The sequence below is a fragment of the Penicillium samsonianum genome, assembly GCF_028829775.1.
Source record: "Penicillium samsonianum strain IBT 33392 chromosome Unknown utg000007l_segment0_segment0, whole genome shotgun sequence".
NCBI classification, from domain to species: Eukaryota; Fungi; Ascomycota; class Eurotiomycetes; order Eurotiales; family Aspergillaceae; genus Penicillium; species Penicillium samsonianum.
The window spans coordinates 981,427-999,944 of NW_026643265.1; the positions used below are offsets into that span (position 1 = coordinate 981,427).

Here is an 18,518-nt window from a genome sequence, read left to right on the forward strand (position 1 = left end):
TTCACGGTTCCTGATGGGATTTGAATACTGTAAAAGCACGGGAACCATGACCAATGAAATCACAGGCTCGCCTGACTGTACCCATTCCAGCATACCGCCTCCTCCTTAATAGGCTACAAGAACGCCAGGAACTTAATCTCAGATGATCACATCGATAGGTCGATTACTTGATCGTGTTGTAATTCAGATGTAAAAATTGTATTGTTGTTCAGAGGGAAACATAAGGCTATATATACAACGTGAAGACCAAGTTGATTTCCAATCTTCGTATAGATATCTCGGGATTAATTCCGATGGTTCGGCTTGGTTCCTGATCTGCACCAGCCTCATATCATAACACTATGTCGTTTCTGTGTCTCAGACCCAGCGATATGCTCCTTTCAACAGAGCAGACCCGAGAGCGCTCCAAGGGTGTCCTATCCCACGACCCTATTGTCCACTGATTGTAGGATCGGTCTTGCAGTCGTGTGTCGGGTGGTTTTCAAAGTGTTCCCTTGTCGCCTGCCGCTAGGGTTACCCCTGACCCCTGAGCTCTCGCTCTAGCCGTAGCCCTAGCCAGCGGATAATGCTGGCCGGTGGTGACTCTTCTTAGCTCTGTAAATACCATCCAGGCTAGGTATTCACAGGTTCCCAGCCGGCACCACGGGGAGGTGAGAGTCGTCGCCGGCCACGCACTCTACAGTCGTTCTCGAGATCGGCTTGACCAATATACACAATATAACTATTTTCTGGACCCACAGCCAATAAATGAAAGCCTCATTGCAATCATAGTAAATACGAGAAACCATCACGCCGCCGAGGCAGTATCTTCTGTCCGAGAGTTATACCATAGCCAGCTCAGATTCCTCCGCCGAACACCCTGCATGTACTTGGCTTGATCCGAAGAAATGTCTCGAATGCCATATGTCGGCATTGTTTCAATAAGTTGTCGAATTCCGCAATATATCATAGTGGTGATTGCACCCCCCAGGATGAACAGACCAACAACTAAGCTGCCTTTGTCATCGCTGTCACTCTTCATGGTAGCTGTGTAGGCCGTCGGTTTAACTGGTGCCTTTTTGGTTTCCATATTAGAGCTAGTTACTAATAGTAGTCCAGCTTAGGTTTAGACTCACAGGATCGACGATTGTATGAGGTTGTGGCTAGTCCGTAGTCCCACTAGAACTCAAGTTCAAGTTGCTTAGAGAGCGAATTTTTGACCCTTGGGAGTCTAGAAAGTGGCTCGGTCAAAAGGAGCATACAAGTAATAACTATATTTGTGCGCATTTCAGATCTTTTATTACCTTCTCGGATGGTGTTTATCCCTCAGTTCCCTAGCGTGATCTGACATCGTAGACACATGTCGCACTACGTCGGCCAATCATGTTATAGAGCGAGTATCCACTCCTTCCCACGTAACCTGAGACCCGCCCCCTCAGTTCGCCATTCGATCCTCTGCATTGACGTTTCACTCGAGCACACTTTATCGTCACGCCATCTCTACTGTGTATGGTACTGTGTATGGATTTATGACACTTTTACTCGGCTCTGTCCAAAATCGCTTCCACGTACCTCGGATATTTCTTACATTGGCTGGTCTTTTACCTTCAGAGCATGGAACCTACCTTTCGTCAGTCAATTCATCGATCTGTAAAACTGAAATCCCGAACAGGCTGTATAGCCTGTAGGTGCGTATTGATTTCCTCCACAGGGACCATCTAATGGACTATAGGACCCGCAAAGTGAAATGTGACGAGGAAAAGCCCTATTGCCTACGCTGTCGAACCTCTATCCGATCCTGCTCATATGACAATGCCTTCGAGGCGCCGGGCCCGGCATCTATTCTGCGTACTTACTCTCCGCTTGACCTATCTCTTCGAGAAAATCGAGAAGAAGTAGCACTTAAGTACTATTTTGAACGAGTCGGTCCTGCGATCGGAGGCTGCTTTGATGTCTCCTTTTGGCAAGGAATAGTCCTAGAGACTTGCCGCTCTGAACGAGCAGTATGTGACGCCATTATTGCTATCAGCGGGCTATACGAAGATGGGGACCGCCTTGCTCGTACATCAACGGTATCTACTGCAACGGAACTAGGGCCCAAACAACGCGAAGCACTCAGGTGGTATTGCCGATCAATTTCCCAAATGCGTCGGCAGATTAAAAAAAATGCCACTGATATGTATATCGCGCTTGTGACCTGCATCCTATATATCTGTATCGAGACTCTCCAGGGTCATTTTGAGAAAGCCCTACATTTATATGACCAGGGTGCTAGTCTCATCGCAGCTCTGCCTGACAGAAGAGATGCGTCTTGGAATTCGTCAGTCCTGCGAGATGTTATTGTCCCATTATTCCTCCGGCTGGGTACATTCGCGTTGGTAACTACGCGGTATCCGATTAAAAATTCGTCGGCAATTATTGCATTCAGGGAAACTGCGCTTTGTACCCCCGACGATTATCGAACAACGATCATCTCGCTAATAGCGGAAACGATGCTTCTCCAAAGAGAAGCAAACAGACAAACCCGTGCTGGAGAGGTCGTGAGCAGGTCGCCCCTATTCCAGTCGCGTCAATGGGATCTTCAGTCCAAGCTCCAGCGGTGGAGGGTCGACTTTGCCATATGGGGTGAAAAGGACTCCTCGTTCGCAAGAACAGCTTTTGCAGCAACTCTATTGAGTTGGCACGCAGCCATATCAGTCATGATTTCAAGTTGCCTTAAACAACATGAGACCGAATATGATATGCATTTTGGTCAATTTCGGTCTATTGTTAGCTGGTCAAAGCGTATTCTAGATCTCTCAGCGACACCAGGTCGATCACAATCACCGTTCACATTCGAAATGGGCGTCGGCATGCCTCTATTTTTCACCACTGTTAAGTGCCGTCATCCGACCCTACGCCGAGACGCACTGGATCTCCTTCGACAAGCGCCTTCGGTACAAGGTTTCTTTAACTGCCCATTATGGGCTGCTCTGGCCGAGAAGGTCCTTGAAATTGAAGAGGGACGGCTTTCCGAAGTAAGGAAACGCGTACTGCTGAAAGGAAGGCATCTCAGTTTGCCTCCGCGCGAGGACGAACTGGTCATGGTTGCGCCTGAAGAGTGGTACCCGTCCACTGCCGACAGGCAGCAAGAACTTATTCCAGAGAATTACAGAGTCCATGATTATGGAACTTTTCGTCTAGCCAGTTCACGCCTTCGAGATGGTCTGAGCTCAGACGAAGCGAAAACGTTTCTTCGGTTTACGCGAAACAGACGAAGTGCGAAGGGGGAGTGGTATTTAGAGGAGCTTTTCTGCATGATGTCTTGAATAGCGGTTACCGAGGCTTATAAGGTCTGCACGCTGGATACGTTGGCAGCAAGAGTTATCCTTGCCATTGTTACCCAATGGCTGTTTACAAACCCACATCTATCCATTTTGGCTTTAGCGAGAACCTCACTCTAGGTTCTTCAACTATAGCCACATCCATGACCGACTCGAAGATTACTCTTCAACACATATACATATAGGGTCGCAAGTTCCTGCGAATATTTTTGATTGTTTGTTCACTGCATGTAGCTGCTGGGCTTGCACCATTTCACGAATAAAGTGTAGCCTTGAGGAGGGAAGTCTTGGTGCCATAAAGCCCATATGATTCTAGCAATTCTGGAGATAAGAGGTCTTTGCGGAAGGATAGATATATATTAGGTGGGAATGAGAGTGGAATGGAGGGGCATCAAGGTCGCAGTGTATAGACAATATGTGTAATATACAGTATTTTACGTTATTCTATCGTTCTAGTTTTTTAATGGGTCTATTCTTAGGAAACGATTATCTACAGCCTTTCCTTATACAGACTAGCGTATATGTATTACTTTTTTTGGACCCATGGGTTTACCCACGACCCGCCAAGGGCCGGTGAGCCTGTATACTACAGAAATACCATTATAATACCACATAGAATATAGGGGTGATATTGTATATATTAGTGTCATTTAATTTTCTTACCGGGTTTTGAGTCCGGGGCCGAAATCCGACCCGCGACTTTGGTGAGGTCTACGTCTAATACTCCCCAGATCATAGGATTTTATACACCGCTCCTTCTTAGTGAGGTGGGTGGGCATTTCTATAGGTCCAAACATCGAAAATTAAAGCTTTTATAATTCCGGGGACAGGCACAACGAAATCTCGTAGAGTAAGGGAGGCTGAGCTCGTGGAGTTTAAAATCTTCGCAGATTTAGAAGCAATTAACAATGTACAACGTTAAGATACAAGTACGAAAGTCGCCACACCACGCCACACCATAGGGAGCTTAGAGATTCAACGCAAATCTACCAAACAAGACGACCGTTCGGTTGGCAATCTGACACATTTCTTCGCTGGTTCCTATAGTTACTTGATTGTAAAGAGTCCGGTTGTTTATCTATTGTTAGGTTGACATGCTTTACTCTTATATGACCTCCTTACACAGCATCCGTAAGTGTCGCGTGACTTTCTCATGGCTATCCGAGCCAATAGGAAAGCAACATAGGTCGCTTCGGTTGGCGCTAAGGCGAACTTGGGCTTCTCGGTTGCCTACTAAATTCAATACCGCTGAATCGAATAGCATAATCTAGAAAATCTATTAAAGACCTACATTTAAAGACTAGAGAATCTACTCCGACAATTCGTTTCTCACCTAATCCTTTTCACCGTAAAATGACACAAATTTATAGTCCTCAACTTAGTGACGAAATGCGCTACCGAGTGGTTCCAAGTCAAGTTGTAGGCTAGGCAACCTCTTTCTTATATCGCTGCGGAACAGATTCGAGAAAATTGGTTTTAGCAACCTAGTACGACCCTAATTGATTCCCTTATAAGGGGTGCCAAAGAAAACAAGCCCAGACCTTCTACCGTTAGCGTTAAACGTTCTTCATTCGTGAAACAATAGCGGGACCCACGTCGCATATTTTATCTCGGAATAAATAGATTCTGCCGATGCGTGCACTAAAGCCTATCTATCTTATAAATAATAGTACTCTAACTCTTTTACTTAACTCACCTATTTTATTATAACGCCTCCTAGGCCTTAGCATAGGAATATTATCCGCGAATCCTTTTTTTTTCTTAGCCCCTAAACGGTTAAGTGAGTTCTAGAAAGCGATAATACCCACCCTAAAAGACCATTAAGGTTGGCACAGTTATTATAACATGACCTTCGCTTCTTTTTAAAAATCCTTAGAACTGCTACAAAAAGTGCGAATAGAGTCGTATTCGTAAAGAAACAACCGTACTCCCTAAGAGCTATCTCGGAAAGACAAGTCTTAAAAGAAGGCTTTTAGCCATCCTTCAGTGGGCTACGTGTTAGACGGTTGCTACCACGAAGAGTTTAAGCACTTTTCATCTACATCCATAAAGTCAAGGCCATAGACAGCTATCACGCTACTTATAGTGTAAGCCTTTACGGGAGTTAGGGTAAGCAAATTGTATCCTACTTTATAATATTTCGACCCAGGTCACTTTTCGATTCCGGATAGATTTGGCGTAGGGTCTTAGATAGTTGGTTAGCAAGCAGGCTTTAGTTAATATTAGCCTAGGGCTAGTGAATTAGCTAACTTACCATAACAAAGTCGGGACAAAACAAATTTGTGTAGTAGTTTTCAGATTTAAAGATATTTGGCAAGAATGATCTCCCACGGCGAGGAAAGAAGACTTTATAGTTTATCGTTAGCCGTAGAAACCTTCGCATAACTCATAGTGCTGTAAAATGGCTTCCTAGGAGCCAGGTTGAAGGAACTTTCTACCTACAGATAATCTACGCCTCGATATTAGTTCCTAGGAGTGTGCATTGATTTCTAAGGAGCAGAGCAACATTAGACCAATATAATTCTGAACTTCAGCACCTCGGCTAATCTACTAGCACGATTCCTAGGAGAATATGGATAATAAAGATCGATATAGGACCAGTCATACTTTCTCGTGGAAAACAGGGCCCAATCATACTTCCTACGAGCTTATACCCTTCTAATGTTATTGATCTTAGACGCCTTCATTTTCCCGATTCTTACATATAAATACATCTATATAGCCCTCAATATCCCGACTAGCTCAAAAAAAAAAGGGTTTCACGCGCTAAGTGCTTCCGGAACTAGTTGAAGTGAGTTTCCGGGGAATAGGTGGCTCTTAATGGCCGTCGATAGTTGTGGCGCCTTAGATCTTTAAAGTCCAGAATAAATAATCCTTTTTCACATTTGAACGAAGGGTAGCATTTTCAAAAAGGGCAAATAAATCAATATCCCTAAATTTTATATAAGACGATCCACTACCTAAACGAAAAACGCCTATTTTTAACCGCTCGGCCAATAGGTGTATACCTCCTTAGCTAAGCTAAGTAACTACGGTGTATTTGTACGTATTCTTAAACTTGACATAGGGTCAAGGCCTAGAAAATATAACAGAATGGTGGACTTGCCATAGGTCTATCAAGAGGATAGTTTCTGGGTAGGCAGGGTGAAATAATTCTTCCAGCAGACTTGGGAGTGCCTGTGTATTATGAAATGCGCATGATCTGGAGTGGAGAGTGTTTTTTGGCTTACTTTTTTCGGCGTCTGAAAAAGAATATAAAATAATTATCAATTTATTCATCTTTTCAGCCAATTTGTAGTCGGATTTCTGAGACAATCCATTTGTTGAATCGCCGGCTGCAAATATTCTCTTGCTCGTTGACCTCTATGCTAAAACCATTAATGCATTGATTCAACGGTAAATATTGCCCGTATATTATAGGCCACAAGGCTCATATGTCTATCAGTATGATTGTAACTAGGTGTGGAAATTCAAAAATATCGGAAAGGCATGTAGTGCCTGGCGCCATGTACACGGAACTGGAAAGGAAGGCAAGCGATATCCTGGACGAGTTTGACCCTTCTATTTTTGCAAACTATTCTTAAGCAAATTCCTAGCTAGGCAAAGGCAAAAGCACAGGATGAGGCAATGGTACACACATTGTGGGATACAGGCGAGGCTAGACAGTGAAGAGGGTGGATAGAGAGATGTATATAATTGCGCTGTGTTATAGATTCTGCTATACATACTACCTACCTAGCCTACCTACATATGTATTTACCTAGTAAGTAGTACCATAATGTTTGATAAGTCTACACCTGCACTAGTACCTAGGTAGCTATACGTACCATATTTCCTCTGCCGGGTGGGGCTTTCCTATCTTAGCTGCCGCCGCTTTTAGGAGGGCGCTCAGAGTCAGGGGAAGGCTTCTCCTGCCTCCCTTTCTCTCTCTTTCTCTCTCCCCTCAAGTTCTCTATTAGCTGGCAATACAAGTGGTCGATTGATTGCAATTCCTCTTGTTCTCTTTCGTTGACAAGATGCCCAGGTGTTGGGGGTAGTGGCCTGACTTTACCTCGGGGGTTACATTTGACGCCCAGGCGCTAAGCGAGACATGAAGAGAATATTCAAAATATTCAAGCCCGTGGAAGTTCCTGGCCAACTAAATGCACCCACGTACAACACTATTGCAGGAACCATTCCAGGAACCATGCCCTGGAATCTACGTCCACCCAGTATCTTTCATGATGAGTCATGGCCTACACCATGGCGTTCATCTGAATTCCCACCCGAAGAAACTTTTGTCGAACGAATCAATCGACAGCATACGAAGCCAGAGTGGAAGTCTGTACCGCGCTTCTTAGACTTCGAGTCTAGTACGGGTGGAGGTTGGCCATAGGGATGGGCCATCTATCGCACCTCCTATCTCAACACTTCCGATCAAGACTGGGCCCGAGCTATTGAAAAGCTCGACGAGGCCTATATAGCCGACCTAGAGATTTACAAGCGCAGCTGGTATCGATTCGGCGCCACCTATATTGAAATGATCCGCGAGGGTTATCGGAATGTTATCTTTAAAGACCCCACGTTAGAGGGGGCGTCGGAAGCCGTCATCTAACGTCGATATAAACAATGGGTCGAAAACCATGGCCTCTACGTGTATAGTAGTGTTCCTCGCCTTAGTTACGCACTTTTGTTAGATGATCGTTATATACGATCAATCTTAGCTAGTGCGGCGCCTAGGAAGCTATCTACTATCGAACTAGGGCTACTATAGCTAAAGATTAACGACAAACCGGGGGGGATGGTCGGTTATATTAACTTTATCGACTCTCACTTCCGCCCCGAAGACCCGGAAAATGACTATAGAGAGTACTACTATGGATTGATCCGTGTTTATTTAGATTGTTTAGCCCAATTTGCTCTCTATTACGAGGATCTTAAGACTAGAGAACAGGAATGGGGTGAATATAGGATGGACACACCTAATAATGTATTTTATACAGATGACCATTGCTCAAACACTAAGTCGAAAGAAACGTTTCTTTCTTCCCCAGATAGGGATATTAAGAGAACTGCGAGTGTGACTAAGCTCGAGTATATCGAGCGCCAGGATATGGAGAACTTAGCATTGAGCAATGTGCCGGGTTCTACCTAACACTAGAATGACACCAATACCAACGGCTTTATTAGTCCCTACATGTTGGAATTTGAATTGTTTTGTGCGGAATGTTCGGAAAGAGGATGCATATGGTTATGGTGATGAAGACTTCGCGAAATTCCTTCTGGTTTTATATTGGAGACCATTGGGATGCTGATCTTTCATATAAAATAAGCGAATAGAGAGTATCTCGAGAATCATTTTCGTCACTGCATTATCAAACTGATGGTTCTGACCGAGAATATTGTAAAATTTGCGTAAACCGAGCCCTGGATCATCAGGCTTTAGCAATCGCTGCAGGTTTCCTTGAATGTAACCTGGAAGCCAGGTTTAATCTGCGGGGAGGCTTGAAAACACGTCCCTCATGACCCGTAGCATTTCAATAATAGGAACCTCCTCATCTAAGTGCTGTATCCTTTGCTTAGCAAGGATTTCAAGATCAGTCAGGCCCCAAGTCCTTGACGCATGGTAAACTAAACACTCCTCTTGTATTCTCTGGCGAGATCCGATGTGCCTTCATCAAGAGGCGAGCTAACTGTCTAGTAGCCGCCTGTGTATAAGAAGTGCACCACGGTATGCCCAACATCTTCATCAACATTTAGACATGATGATAGTCGATGATCCAAGACATGAAAGGGCGAGCTTTTGGTAATTCCGAAGGAAATGAGCGGGAATGCCATATTTCTTGCTCCCTATAATGAAGGTAACAAGAAGGAATTCGTAAGGCCAGTGAATAGGTCAGAAAACGCTGATCGTAACTCATTCAAAGAACTTACGATGTCAAAGGCCGATGATAGTCAATTTTGGGAGAGAGCTCTGGAGTGAGGAGTCGCCTAGGCACCTCATTCGACTTGCGCTGCTTCGTTTTCTTTTTTGCCATGTTTCAGTCTTTAACTTTGCCCGCTATAAAGTAACCCTCAGGAGATTTTCCAAGAAATATATGAAAGATAAAGATGAGAGAAAGCCTGACTACATCTAATATAGGCGGGGGATGCGGGAGAAGCAGGGTAATGCAAGTATGAGTTGTCCTGCAAAACGGCCGGAACACGTCATCTGTCCGGTGATTGGCAATGTAGTGTCAATTATTGAAATGCTGCATGGGTCAGTAGATGACCTGCTACCCTGGGAGGTTCGCTCTTATCTTTCTCCGCCTTGGAGGCGGCCCGATACCATCGCTCGTCCGACTAAGCGGACGAAAAGGGGGACCAGATCTTTGTAATTTAATAGGAAGGGATCCTAGGCTCATGAGATACCCCTCTTAGGATATGCGTAGACCTATATGACTTGAATAAGAGCGTACTACAGATAAGACGTATGGCACCCCGAGAGAAATCTAATAGGAGTGGTCCTGGGAGGAGAGACTGCTTTTGTCCCTATGATAGAGCCATGTAGAGTATCCTGGAGGTGGTAATATGAAAGGAAGTTGACAACAGACTATTTTCAGCTAACTCATTTCAAGAGTGAGGGTCATTTGGAAGGCCGAGAACAAGAGACCTCTTTTAGGGGTCTCTACTTATGGGAGAATCCTCTTGAGAGGAAATTAGTCACAGTACATCCCACCGAAGAGCCCCGGTGACATAGAAGGGAATATGTCATATGAGCTGGCTCTTGGTACCACTTCTCTCCTAGTCCAATCGTTCTAGGCTTAATCCAGTCTTGAGATAGTCTAGAGGCCACCAGGAAATGCGCCCGGTGGTTCTCAGCCAGATACCCACGCTGTCCCAGTGAGAGCTGGTGTCATTGGCTTATCAGCTGAAGGGTGAGTCCCCGAAGTGGCCTTCGATTCGGTGGTAGGCGATGAATACTTCAACCCGCGGGGGCCACTCCACCACAAAGTTTTCCACTTAACAGCCTAACTCCGTGCGTAAAACCAACGGTTTACTAACGGCATCTGTAGTTTTGGATAAAGGTTTTAGCGAAGCAGGAGCATAAACCATTTAGTAAGCGGCGCTGTTACGTTTGTATATCGGGTTTGAATTTTGATTACTGATCCCCGAACCGAGCCTCGAACCGAGTTTCGAACGAGCTTAGATTTCTGATCTGCCAAAGTTTGCCCCGTTAGCCATAGACAGAGGCAAGCGATGTCTCATATCAAACATAACTTGCCTTACACTCTTTTATTTATTAATCACCTTGCAGATCGACCCAGGTGATTATTGATCAATTCCCTTTACCCAAGCCGATTTTGATAGTCGGGGCCGTTATTGTAAAAATCGGGCACCTTTCTAACAATGATGTCTTCGGGCATATACAAATGTAATAGAAACAGAGCACAAATTTTCTCCCGCTGGGGATCAGCACGGCGATGTCGTACAGTAGGAAATTTAAAATTTGCCAACTTTATCGCTTTTGAAGCGGGCTAGAAGCTGATTTTTAAGGTGGCGATGCACATTGAAACTCGTGAAATTTGGGGTATTACGAGAAGTTCTTACCGTCATCAATCATGGTCATTATTTTCTTCGCTTCGGGTGATGGTACGACAGCCTTTTTCAGATTCTGCTTCGAGTACGGTGGTTTCCCAGTTGTTCTTGTATGGCGGGCGTATTGTATTATAAAAGATCTTCCAATTGGAAGATCTTCATCCTCCTAAGCAAATAGAACAAATGCGTTGAAATACAAAAAGAATTGTTGAAATAAGGAAAGGAGATGTTATAGATATCTATGGGAATCAAAAGGGTTAAGAATGATATCAGTAACGAATCAGCGAGCTCTGGATGGCTGAAGTCAGCTCGAAGGGCATCTTCAAAACATGAAGCAAGCAAAGCTCAATCAAGGCTCTTTGCGAAAATGGCTTTTGGATATAGCGTGCCCGATACATTGCGATAAACTTATTAAAAACGAAGTCGTCTTTAATGAGCTCCATGCGATTGGCGACGTCGATGCACAGGTTACGAGCATCACCTGGAAGGTACTCATCGGCCGTTGGAGACATCGAACTTACAACCCGAGGGACAAAAGCTTGCATCATGACGGCTAGGTAGTCTTTGTCACCTGCAGAACAAGGGTGGAGATCGTCTCTTGCGACGACTAGAACTGCGCTGCAAGGCAGAAGGTCAGCTTTATCCAATTTCTTCAAGGATAAGGTCTCGATTTACACGTAAAGAAATGAATCTGTTGCTTGAATTCCGATCCCCATTTGATGTCTGCTTATCAGTAACCATTTTGCAGAGTATATAGCAAAGTTTACCTGGGGACTTCAGCCACAACAAGAGCAGGCACCGAAACATTTTTTAATAGCCTTTCAACCAATGGCTTTGCTGGAAGACAGGTCTCGTTTTGACCATCCTTGCTATAGAAGACTCCATTGTTGAACTCGTATCGCGATGGGCTATCCTCGAAGTTTCCCCCGAATAGGCTAATTCATTAGACACGCTTGAGAGAAGTGGGCAAATATAGCCTACATTTCACCTTGGCCGGAAAACACCAGAATTTTGGCGTCGACGGACATCTGGGATGGAACAGGACTGTCTCCATGGTTTCCGTGGAAGAAAAAATAGCGTAAAGAGCCTTGCCCGTAGGAGGAATCCACCATTTTGTGTGATACTTGTTGCTGGTGCTGTTTCGAAGAGTTGAGTAGACGAAAATTTTAATTTAGCGGAGCGAGCCCAGCAACTAGTGTGCGGGGGTTCCGCCTACCCGAACCATTGCTGAGACAACAGCATACTAAAACATGGAGCGAGTTAGAAGGCTATAATTGGATTTCTCTATGCCATACGCCGTAGAATATATATTTAAATGGTTTCAAACCTCGGTTGGTGGGGCTATTGAAACCAAGAAACGGAGCCGTGGTCTGGTGGGGTCACATGTGTTACAAACGGATTTAAGTTCAAGGTTCCACCAGTGGACCATGTATTGATTGTTTATCTGATTGTTGATCGCGAGGCAGAGTACACAACAATCGACCAAAGGAACACCTGACAGACACCCTCGCCGGGGGAGATCCACTCCTGCCCATAGGATAGAAAAACAGACGAATGAGAAGGTACGCGTATTCTTCTAGCATTCGTTCGGGCACAGATCCACTACTTATCGGGACAACATTTGCTTTGTTGAACCACAAGCTAACGTACAACATGGACGCTTAGAAAGGCCATTATCGATATCTCTCTAGCCGCCTGGAGAGAATAGAGAATTTTGTTATCGAGAGACTCGGTCTCGAAAGCATCAAATCATCAGGTGATGAACACGCTATCCTTGCAGTGTGTCTTTAATGCTGACCAGGTCTTATTGTCACAGTAGACGGCAATCAGAATACCACCACCACACCCTTTCTCCCGATTGACTTTGAGAAGGCCTATGCGTTGACCAAGCCGACATTTCTTTGCAATGGATTCCCGTTCAACTCGCCCGAAGGCCAGCAATGGATAGCCACGTGGCTGGACAGGAGTAATCTAACCTCGCTTCTAGAGGGCGCGGGATTATTTCTACAAAATCAGCCTCAGCTTTCAAAAAGTCCGGACAGCTCCCTGGGACATTCGCTGAGATTACGTCAGAGCCACATGCCCGATGAAGCTTTTGTGAGGCGCTGCCTTGCATTGTATAGGTCGAAGTCTCTGTTTCTCGCATTTCCAGTCATCGATCCTCTACTTCTCGAAGAAATTATCACAGAAGCCTATTCATCGCGTGCCTCAGAGGGAATCCGTAAAACCTGGGCGACTAGTGTTAGGCGCCGGTGTTTGAAGTCATTGCTTGGCTAGCCAATCTCTGATCGGATACTGTATGCGAGCGGGTACTAAGATTCTCTTCTCTTTAACTAGGCTATGCAATGCTTTTTTTCTCTCCTTGTCTCCTAGCTGTTTAAGGATAGAGATACAATGGTGTGGGGATACACCACTCTATACTCCAGAACCCCCCGCTCCTTCCTCTTCGCCGTCGTTGCCAATGTTGGCCCCGGTGGCGCCAGCCGCCCCCTGGCCGTGGCCTACCGCCAGGGCTGCGACCGCACCACTGCACTATGGCCTCCGGAGCGCGTACACCGTTTGGTAGCAGACACTCTCGCGCTAATCGAACTCCTCTCGGATCCTGCAAACCGCGCGCCGCTTGAGGCGGAGAGAGCACTCGCGAAGGACTGGTATCGTCGGTCTAAAGGGGGGCAACGAGGCTCATATTAATGAGCGGCCTAGCGTTCCAGACTCGCCACAGCCTCCTTTCGTCGTGCCTGACGGCCGCCATAAGAAGCAGGTGCCACCACGGCCCCAGTTGCCGTGGCATGATGACACGCTTAGCGAGTTCCCCTTTATAACGACGTGCCTTCTGCTGGGCTTATTGCGCGACGATAGCGATGCCATTAATAGCAACAGCGCGCGCCCCGGCGACGTCCAGCTCCAACCGCTATCCACTATGTTTCGCGGCGACTGCACCGAGTACGGCCTTGTCGTTATCGACATATCCGACCTCGATAGCGGCGTGAAGTATGGTATTGTTGCGTTCCGTATGCACTATATGGCCGAGGTTCGGTACCGAGCGAGGTCGATGGGCTGGGATCCCGTCGAAGATGAGCCGCCTTTAAAGGAGCCTGACGTTGTACTCGAGAGCTCGCGGCCTCGAGTGCCGCTATCTATTCATCAGTGGCTACGCAAGTACCACATCTACGAGAACGTGAAAGAGGACCCTAGCATCCTCAGACTAAAGGATAGGCCGCTTGTTGATGCTGCAGCCTTAGACTGTACGTCTGTTTTCACGTTACCTATACACCTGCGCTGACTTAGGAATGATAGACATTTGGCCATCGGAGCTTGAAGGTCAGGATACAGTTAAAAGCAAGGCTGAAGAGATTTTGCAAGGTCTCCTCTCAAGCAGTTCTGACTGTCTGTGAATTCCTCGCGCTTCCCCATACTCAAACATATTTACACATATTTGCTGACTTGTGAAAACAGACTTTCGGCCATCAATGCAAACCACCCGCACTGAGGATGCATCGACTACAAAAACTGCCCCGCGCTGGATCACGTCACAAGAGCCTTTGCGGAATGCGCACATCGACTGTGCTATTGATAATTTGCTTCTTCTCACCCAGGAGCCCACCGAACCCCCCTTCGAGAAAACGGTAAGCGACAACCTCCAAAAGCTCGCCGAGTACCGCGAGCAGCTGCGGCAGCGGCTCGAAGAGGTGCCAGACACCTTAGGTCCGTCCGAGATCTCGAGCTACATTTTGCGTGTTGCGTACGCCGGACGCAGTCACCTTAACTGGGTCGTGTTTCAGAACCTTGCGCCCAGCGTGATTGCTGCTGCCATTGCATCTGATGAACTTCGGGACGCGTCTGCGGTCAGCCTTTGCGTCGATCAGTTTAGGCTGGAGGGAGACGAGGGAGAGGGAGACCTCGGTGATCTCGCAACGGTCCTTGCGCAGACCACGGCCCTCAAACAGCTGTGTTTTTTGCAGCGACCGGACCGGGATAGTGACGATGCCTCCGCTCGTTTCTGCTCCCAGCTGCTGCTGCTGTGGGGGAGGGCATCAGGAGGAGACCTGGAGTGGCTCCGCACCAAAACCATTTATCCGACCTCCGCCTTTTCAACATCCTTACGCAGCCGCGGATTCCTAACATCGTCCTTGACTATCAGTCTCAGCTTCACTTCCCCCGACGCCCTAGTCTTTCCCGTTGTACACATGTTCACGCTTGTAAATCACCACCGCGAAGATGGCCCAGACGTAGCCGCAGACCACCACGTCCAGCAATACCAGAATAGTTATAGTTATAGTTACAGTTACAGTGATTACTACGCCATGGAAAATACCCTGCTAGACGCTGAGAGCTTCGCCGTCCGGTTCCTGGCATATCTTCGGTCCTTGGGTTCGGGTTCGGGTTCCGAGAAAGCTATCTTGCGATTCGCACATAAGGGGGCCTCCTCGTCACTCACCACCACCACCACCACCGTTGAAGATGGCGACCACTCACCGCCATCATGGTCATCGTCAGGTCAATTCAGTGTGAGCCCCATCCCCGCCGGATTTTTCGATCACGAGCTCCCGCCCAACGACTCGTCGAAAGCCAGACCCAGAGATACACATCCCGGCAGCTGGGTGGTTCTTATAGATCTTGTGGACTCTTCGGAACAGAACTCTGATCATATTCAGACGGTGGCGGAGATGCCACCTTTACCTCCACCTCCACCTAAGTGCAACGCTGGCCTCACGCTGACTGATCTATCTAACCTTAGGCAGCCCTCTGCCAATATGGACCGACGAGGCCGCAGTTGCAGCTCAAGCGACGACGGCGGTGCCTTCTTACAATACTCCTTTGTCAAGGTTTGTCGAACCTCTGCCGAGATTGCACCCGAGCAACAACAACAAAGACCCGTCTCCGTCCCTAATCTCGCCGAGGTGGTCGGCGGGCTAACAAACTTCCTGCGCGAAACCGCACCGGGCAGTGATGTTTCCACGTGGGAGGAACTGGTCGAGGAGGTAGAGAGGGACCTTCGCACGCGGCGAGCTTCCATTGGAACGGGGAAACGCTGCATCGACATCCGCGTCATGGCTAAGAGCAGGGCCCACACTTTGCTTAACCAGTTACTGTGATCCTGGTACCAACCATTCCAGCAAATCTTCGTAGTGAACGTAACAGAACTTGACTTTTCTTTTTCCTTGGGAGAGTTTTCCCAGCATGTAAACCTAAAACTAGGCACGGAGCGCTGTTCTAACTCTATTCTGGCACTTTGATAACAAGCTTCTTGCGCGCCTATAGGTAGTATAACGGATAGTATGTTATCGTAGCTATATAGTACACTCGCCGCAAGACATATGTTGCAGGTAGCCTTTCATTTGCGCCTTTGGGGGGGGGGGGGGGGGGGGGCTGCGACCTACTGGTCAAAGGTCAAAGCTGGCAGCTGCACTCCTCCTTCGGTTCTCGGCGGGGACGTTTCATGGTAGGGAGCGTCTGATTTGCCATGGATACACTAATTATATGGCCAGATACTCTTCGGGTATCAATATACATACACTTTCCACCTAGGTATAACCCCTAAAATATAAATTTAAACCCTATCCTCCGCATTGACCCGCAATCCACTCAGCGATCCCATCCTACTCAACTTTGGCACAGAGGGAGAGCTAGGTGGCAGTTCTGGAGGATTCTGCTCACGCGAAACAATCACCTCAGTTGTACGAACAATACCCTCACCCTGAATAGGCAATATCCGCTCCTCGCTAGAATTGCTCCCCCGACTTCCAGGATACGTCGCCGAGCCCGTCGTAGAAGCGATCTGGGAGCTGTGGGTCTTCGGGTCAGCGTCGTACTCAATGACACTGAGATTGCCGCTTTTATGTCCTCGGGATTGTAGCGGTGGCCCCCTTGATCGAGACATCGAGTGCAGTTTATATTTCTTGCTGCCGAGGTACTCGCGGCTCGTTTTTGACTGTGAGCCGTATGTGCCGAGGAATCTCTTGAAGAGTGGTTTGAGGGTTGGGAGGGTGCCGGCGATGATACCTGTGTTGCATTCCGTGCTGTTCTTGGTTAGTATGGGGTTTTTGGGTGGGTTTGGATGCGATGCTTGTGATAGGTAGGATAGATAACTTACACGACCCAGATTGTGAGGTTCGTATAGTCCCAGAGGAAGTCGCCGGTTTGGCCGTACTTGGGTAGGATTGATAGCTTGACGAAGGCGGCTGCGCAGGCACTGGGAAGGAAGTAGAAGAGTCAGCATTGGTTATGATAGGATTGGATCGGAAGTCACTCACAAAATCCCCAGCCCCAGGATGCAGATTAGAGAGGCTTTCACTCGGCGATTGACTTGAAGATGACTGTCGATTATTGTGTTAGCCTCTCACTCGAAGAGGGGATGTTCCTTTAGCATACCGTAGCATAAAAACCGGTAGAACGGCGAAGATCAGATCAGTCAGAATGTTCAGTGCTATTCAAGTTAGGAAATGCTCAAGTATACCCATATAGTGTCAACCTCACCAGTATTTGTATAGCTCAGAGTCAAAAGTTGTCTGGGAGAAAAGCACTTTGACTTCACTGAACTATCCCAATTTGCTCGGATATCCTGACACTCAAAGATAAGAGTCTGCAATGAATCGAATTGTTAACTGCTGTCCACGATCGAATGTGGGGATAGTTTACTCACCAAAAAACAGATTGCCGTGTAGAGCGTCATGAGGACTGCAATGAGCCGGGTTCGTCAGTACCTCACAGAAAAAGAGATAAAAGCCTTTACACACCAATGACAACCCAGATAAAGACCTTATACCCTTTCCGGGGTGCGAAACGAAGCAAAAACAGCCCAATTGATATCTTCACCAGGCCAATAGCCCACATGTAGATACCTTGGGTAGCATAATTCAAATGCATCGCCGTTACGGCCGTTTCTTGGACGTAGACCATATGTCTGCCTGCACCGTATTTCACCTCGGGGACGATAATGGCGAATCCGCAGACAGACAGCAGCATGGTCAGGGCCATAGTATAATCATCCCATCCGACATTGCGAATAAGACATATGCGCACGTAAAACCTAGCCAAAACTGTGATTAATGCGGCGACAGTAGTGATAGCCGTCGCTATGATAATTCTAGGTCCTTGGTTAACATCTGGGAGGCTAATGTCGCCGCTATGAGCATCCGACATGGCTGTCGTGAGAGTTATGGACGGCTAGGCATTGAAAAGAAGAATCGAACAGGGATTATACTAGGGCAAATTGGAATGGGTCATGGAAAGTATTAGCAGATTTAATACATAGTGCATCGTGTCATAATTTCAGTATTACATCCAGCTCTACCTTGGTATTGTTGTGGCTTCCGAACCCAAGAGAGGTAATTGGCGTGAGTCTCGTATCGGGACTTTCCATATATTCTACTCGACGCCACAGACCAATTACCTGTTTTCGCTTTCAGATTCGGGTCGATAATCTCCTTTCGGCCATTCATAAGCGACGACGAACATAAAAATGAACATGAAGCCATTGTCGGTGTTCAACCTAAGTCCGACGCCGGTATGAGAAGAATGCTTTATCCTAATAAAAGATGCTCCAGAATACGCCTTAGACCCGAGAGCCGGGATAGTAGTTGGTCATTAGAAACTTGGCCAATGAGCAGACTTGGCACCATCGGTAAGAAATGCACCGGAAGGAAGATGGGCCTCGGA

The 18,518-nt window shown here is 46.9% G+C and overlaps 6 protein-coding genes across 6 annotated transcripts; 3 read left to right on the forward strand and 3 right to left on the reverse strand.

The window, feature by feature from the left end:
- Positions 1–787: 787 nt before the first annotated feature.
- On the reverse strand, positions 788–1,069 carry N7471_011193 (uncharacterized protein; the record flags this gene model as incomplete). The annotated part of the gene is made up of 1 exon (XM_057283912.1): positions 788–1,069. The coding sequence occupies one exon, from the start codon at positions 1,067–1,069 to the stop codon at positions 788–790; it is 282 nt and encodes a 93-aa protein (XP_057130178.1).
- Positions 1,070–2,123: 1,054 nt separating this feature from the next.
- On the forward strand, positions 2,124–3,287 carry N7471_011194 (uncharacterized protein; the record flags this gene model as incomplete). The annotated part of the gene is made up of 1 exon (XM_057283913.1): positions 2,124–3,287. One exon carries the CDS (start codon positions 2,124–2,126, stop codon positions 3,285–3,287), a length of 1,164 nt encoding a protein of 387 aa, XP_057130179.1.
- A 4,201-nt stretch (positions 3,288–7,488) lies between these two features.
- On the forward strand, positions 7,489–7,896 carry N7471_011195 (uncharacterized protein; the record flags this gene model as incomplete). Its single annotated transcript, XM_057283914.1, has 2 exons — positions 7,489–7,666; positions 7,724–7,896. The coding sequence occupies 2 exons, from the start codon at positions 7,489–7,491 to the stop codon at positions 7,894–7,896; spliced, it is 351 nt and encodes a 116-aa protein (XP_057130180.1).
- Positions 7,897–11,128: 3,232 nt separating this feature from the next.
- On the reverse strand, positions 11,129–11,971 carry N7471_011196 (uncharacterized protein; the record flags this gene model as incomplete). The annotated part of the gene is made up of 4 exons (XM_057283915.1): positions 11,129–11,477; positions 11,535–11,582; positions 11,627–11,794; positions 11,841–11,971. The coding sequence occupies 4 exons, from the start codon at positions 11,969–11,971 to the stop codon at positions 11,129–11,131; spliced, it is 696 nt and encodes a 231-aa protein (XP_057130181.1).
- A 1,282-nt stretch (positions 11,972–13,253) lies between these two features.
- N7471_011197 (uncharacterized protein) lies at positions 13,254–15,955 on the forward strand (the record flags this gene model as incomplete). Its single annotated transcript, XM_057283916.1, has 3 exons — positions 13,254–13,515; positions 13,571–14,104; positions 14,316–15,955. 3 exons carry the CDS (start codon positions 13,254–13,256, stop codon positions 15,953–15,955), a joined length of 2,436 nt encoding a protein of 811 aa, XP_057130182.1.
- A 332-nt stretch (positions 15,956–16,287) lies between these two features.
- Positions 16,288–18,002, reverse strand: N7471_011198 (uncharacterized protein; the record flags this gene model as incomplete). Its single annotated transcript, XM_057283917.1, has 7 exons — positions 16,288–16,879; positions 16,954–17,052; positions 17,114–17,176; positions 17,232–17,286; positions 17,337–17,442; positions 17,503–17,537; positions 17,597–18,002. 7 exons carry the CDS (start codon positions 18,000–18,002, stop codon positions 16,411–16,413), a joined length of 1,233 nt encoding a protein of 410 aa, XP_057130183.1. The 3' UTR covers positions 16,288–16,410.
- Positions 18,003–18,518: the final 516 nt, after the last annotated feature.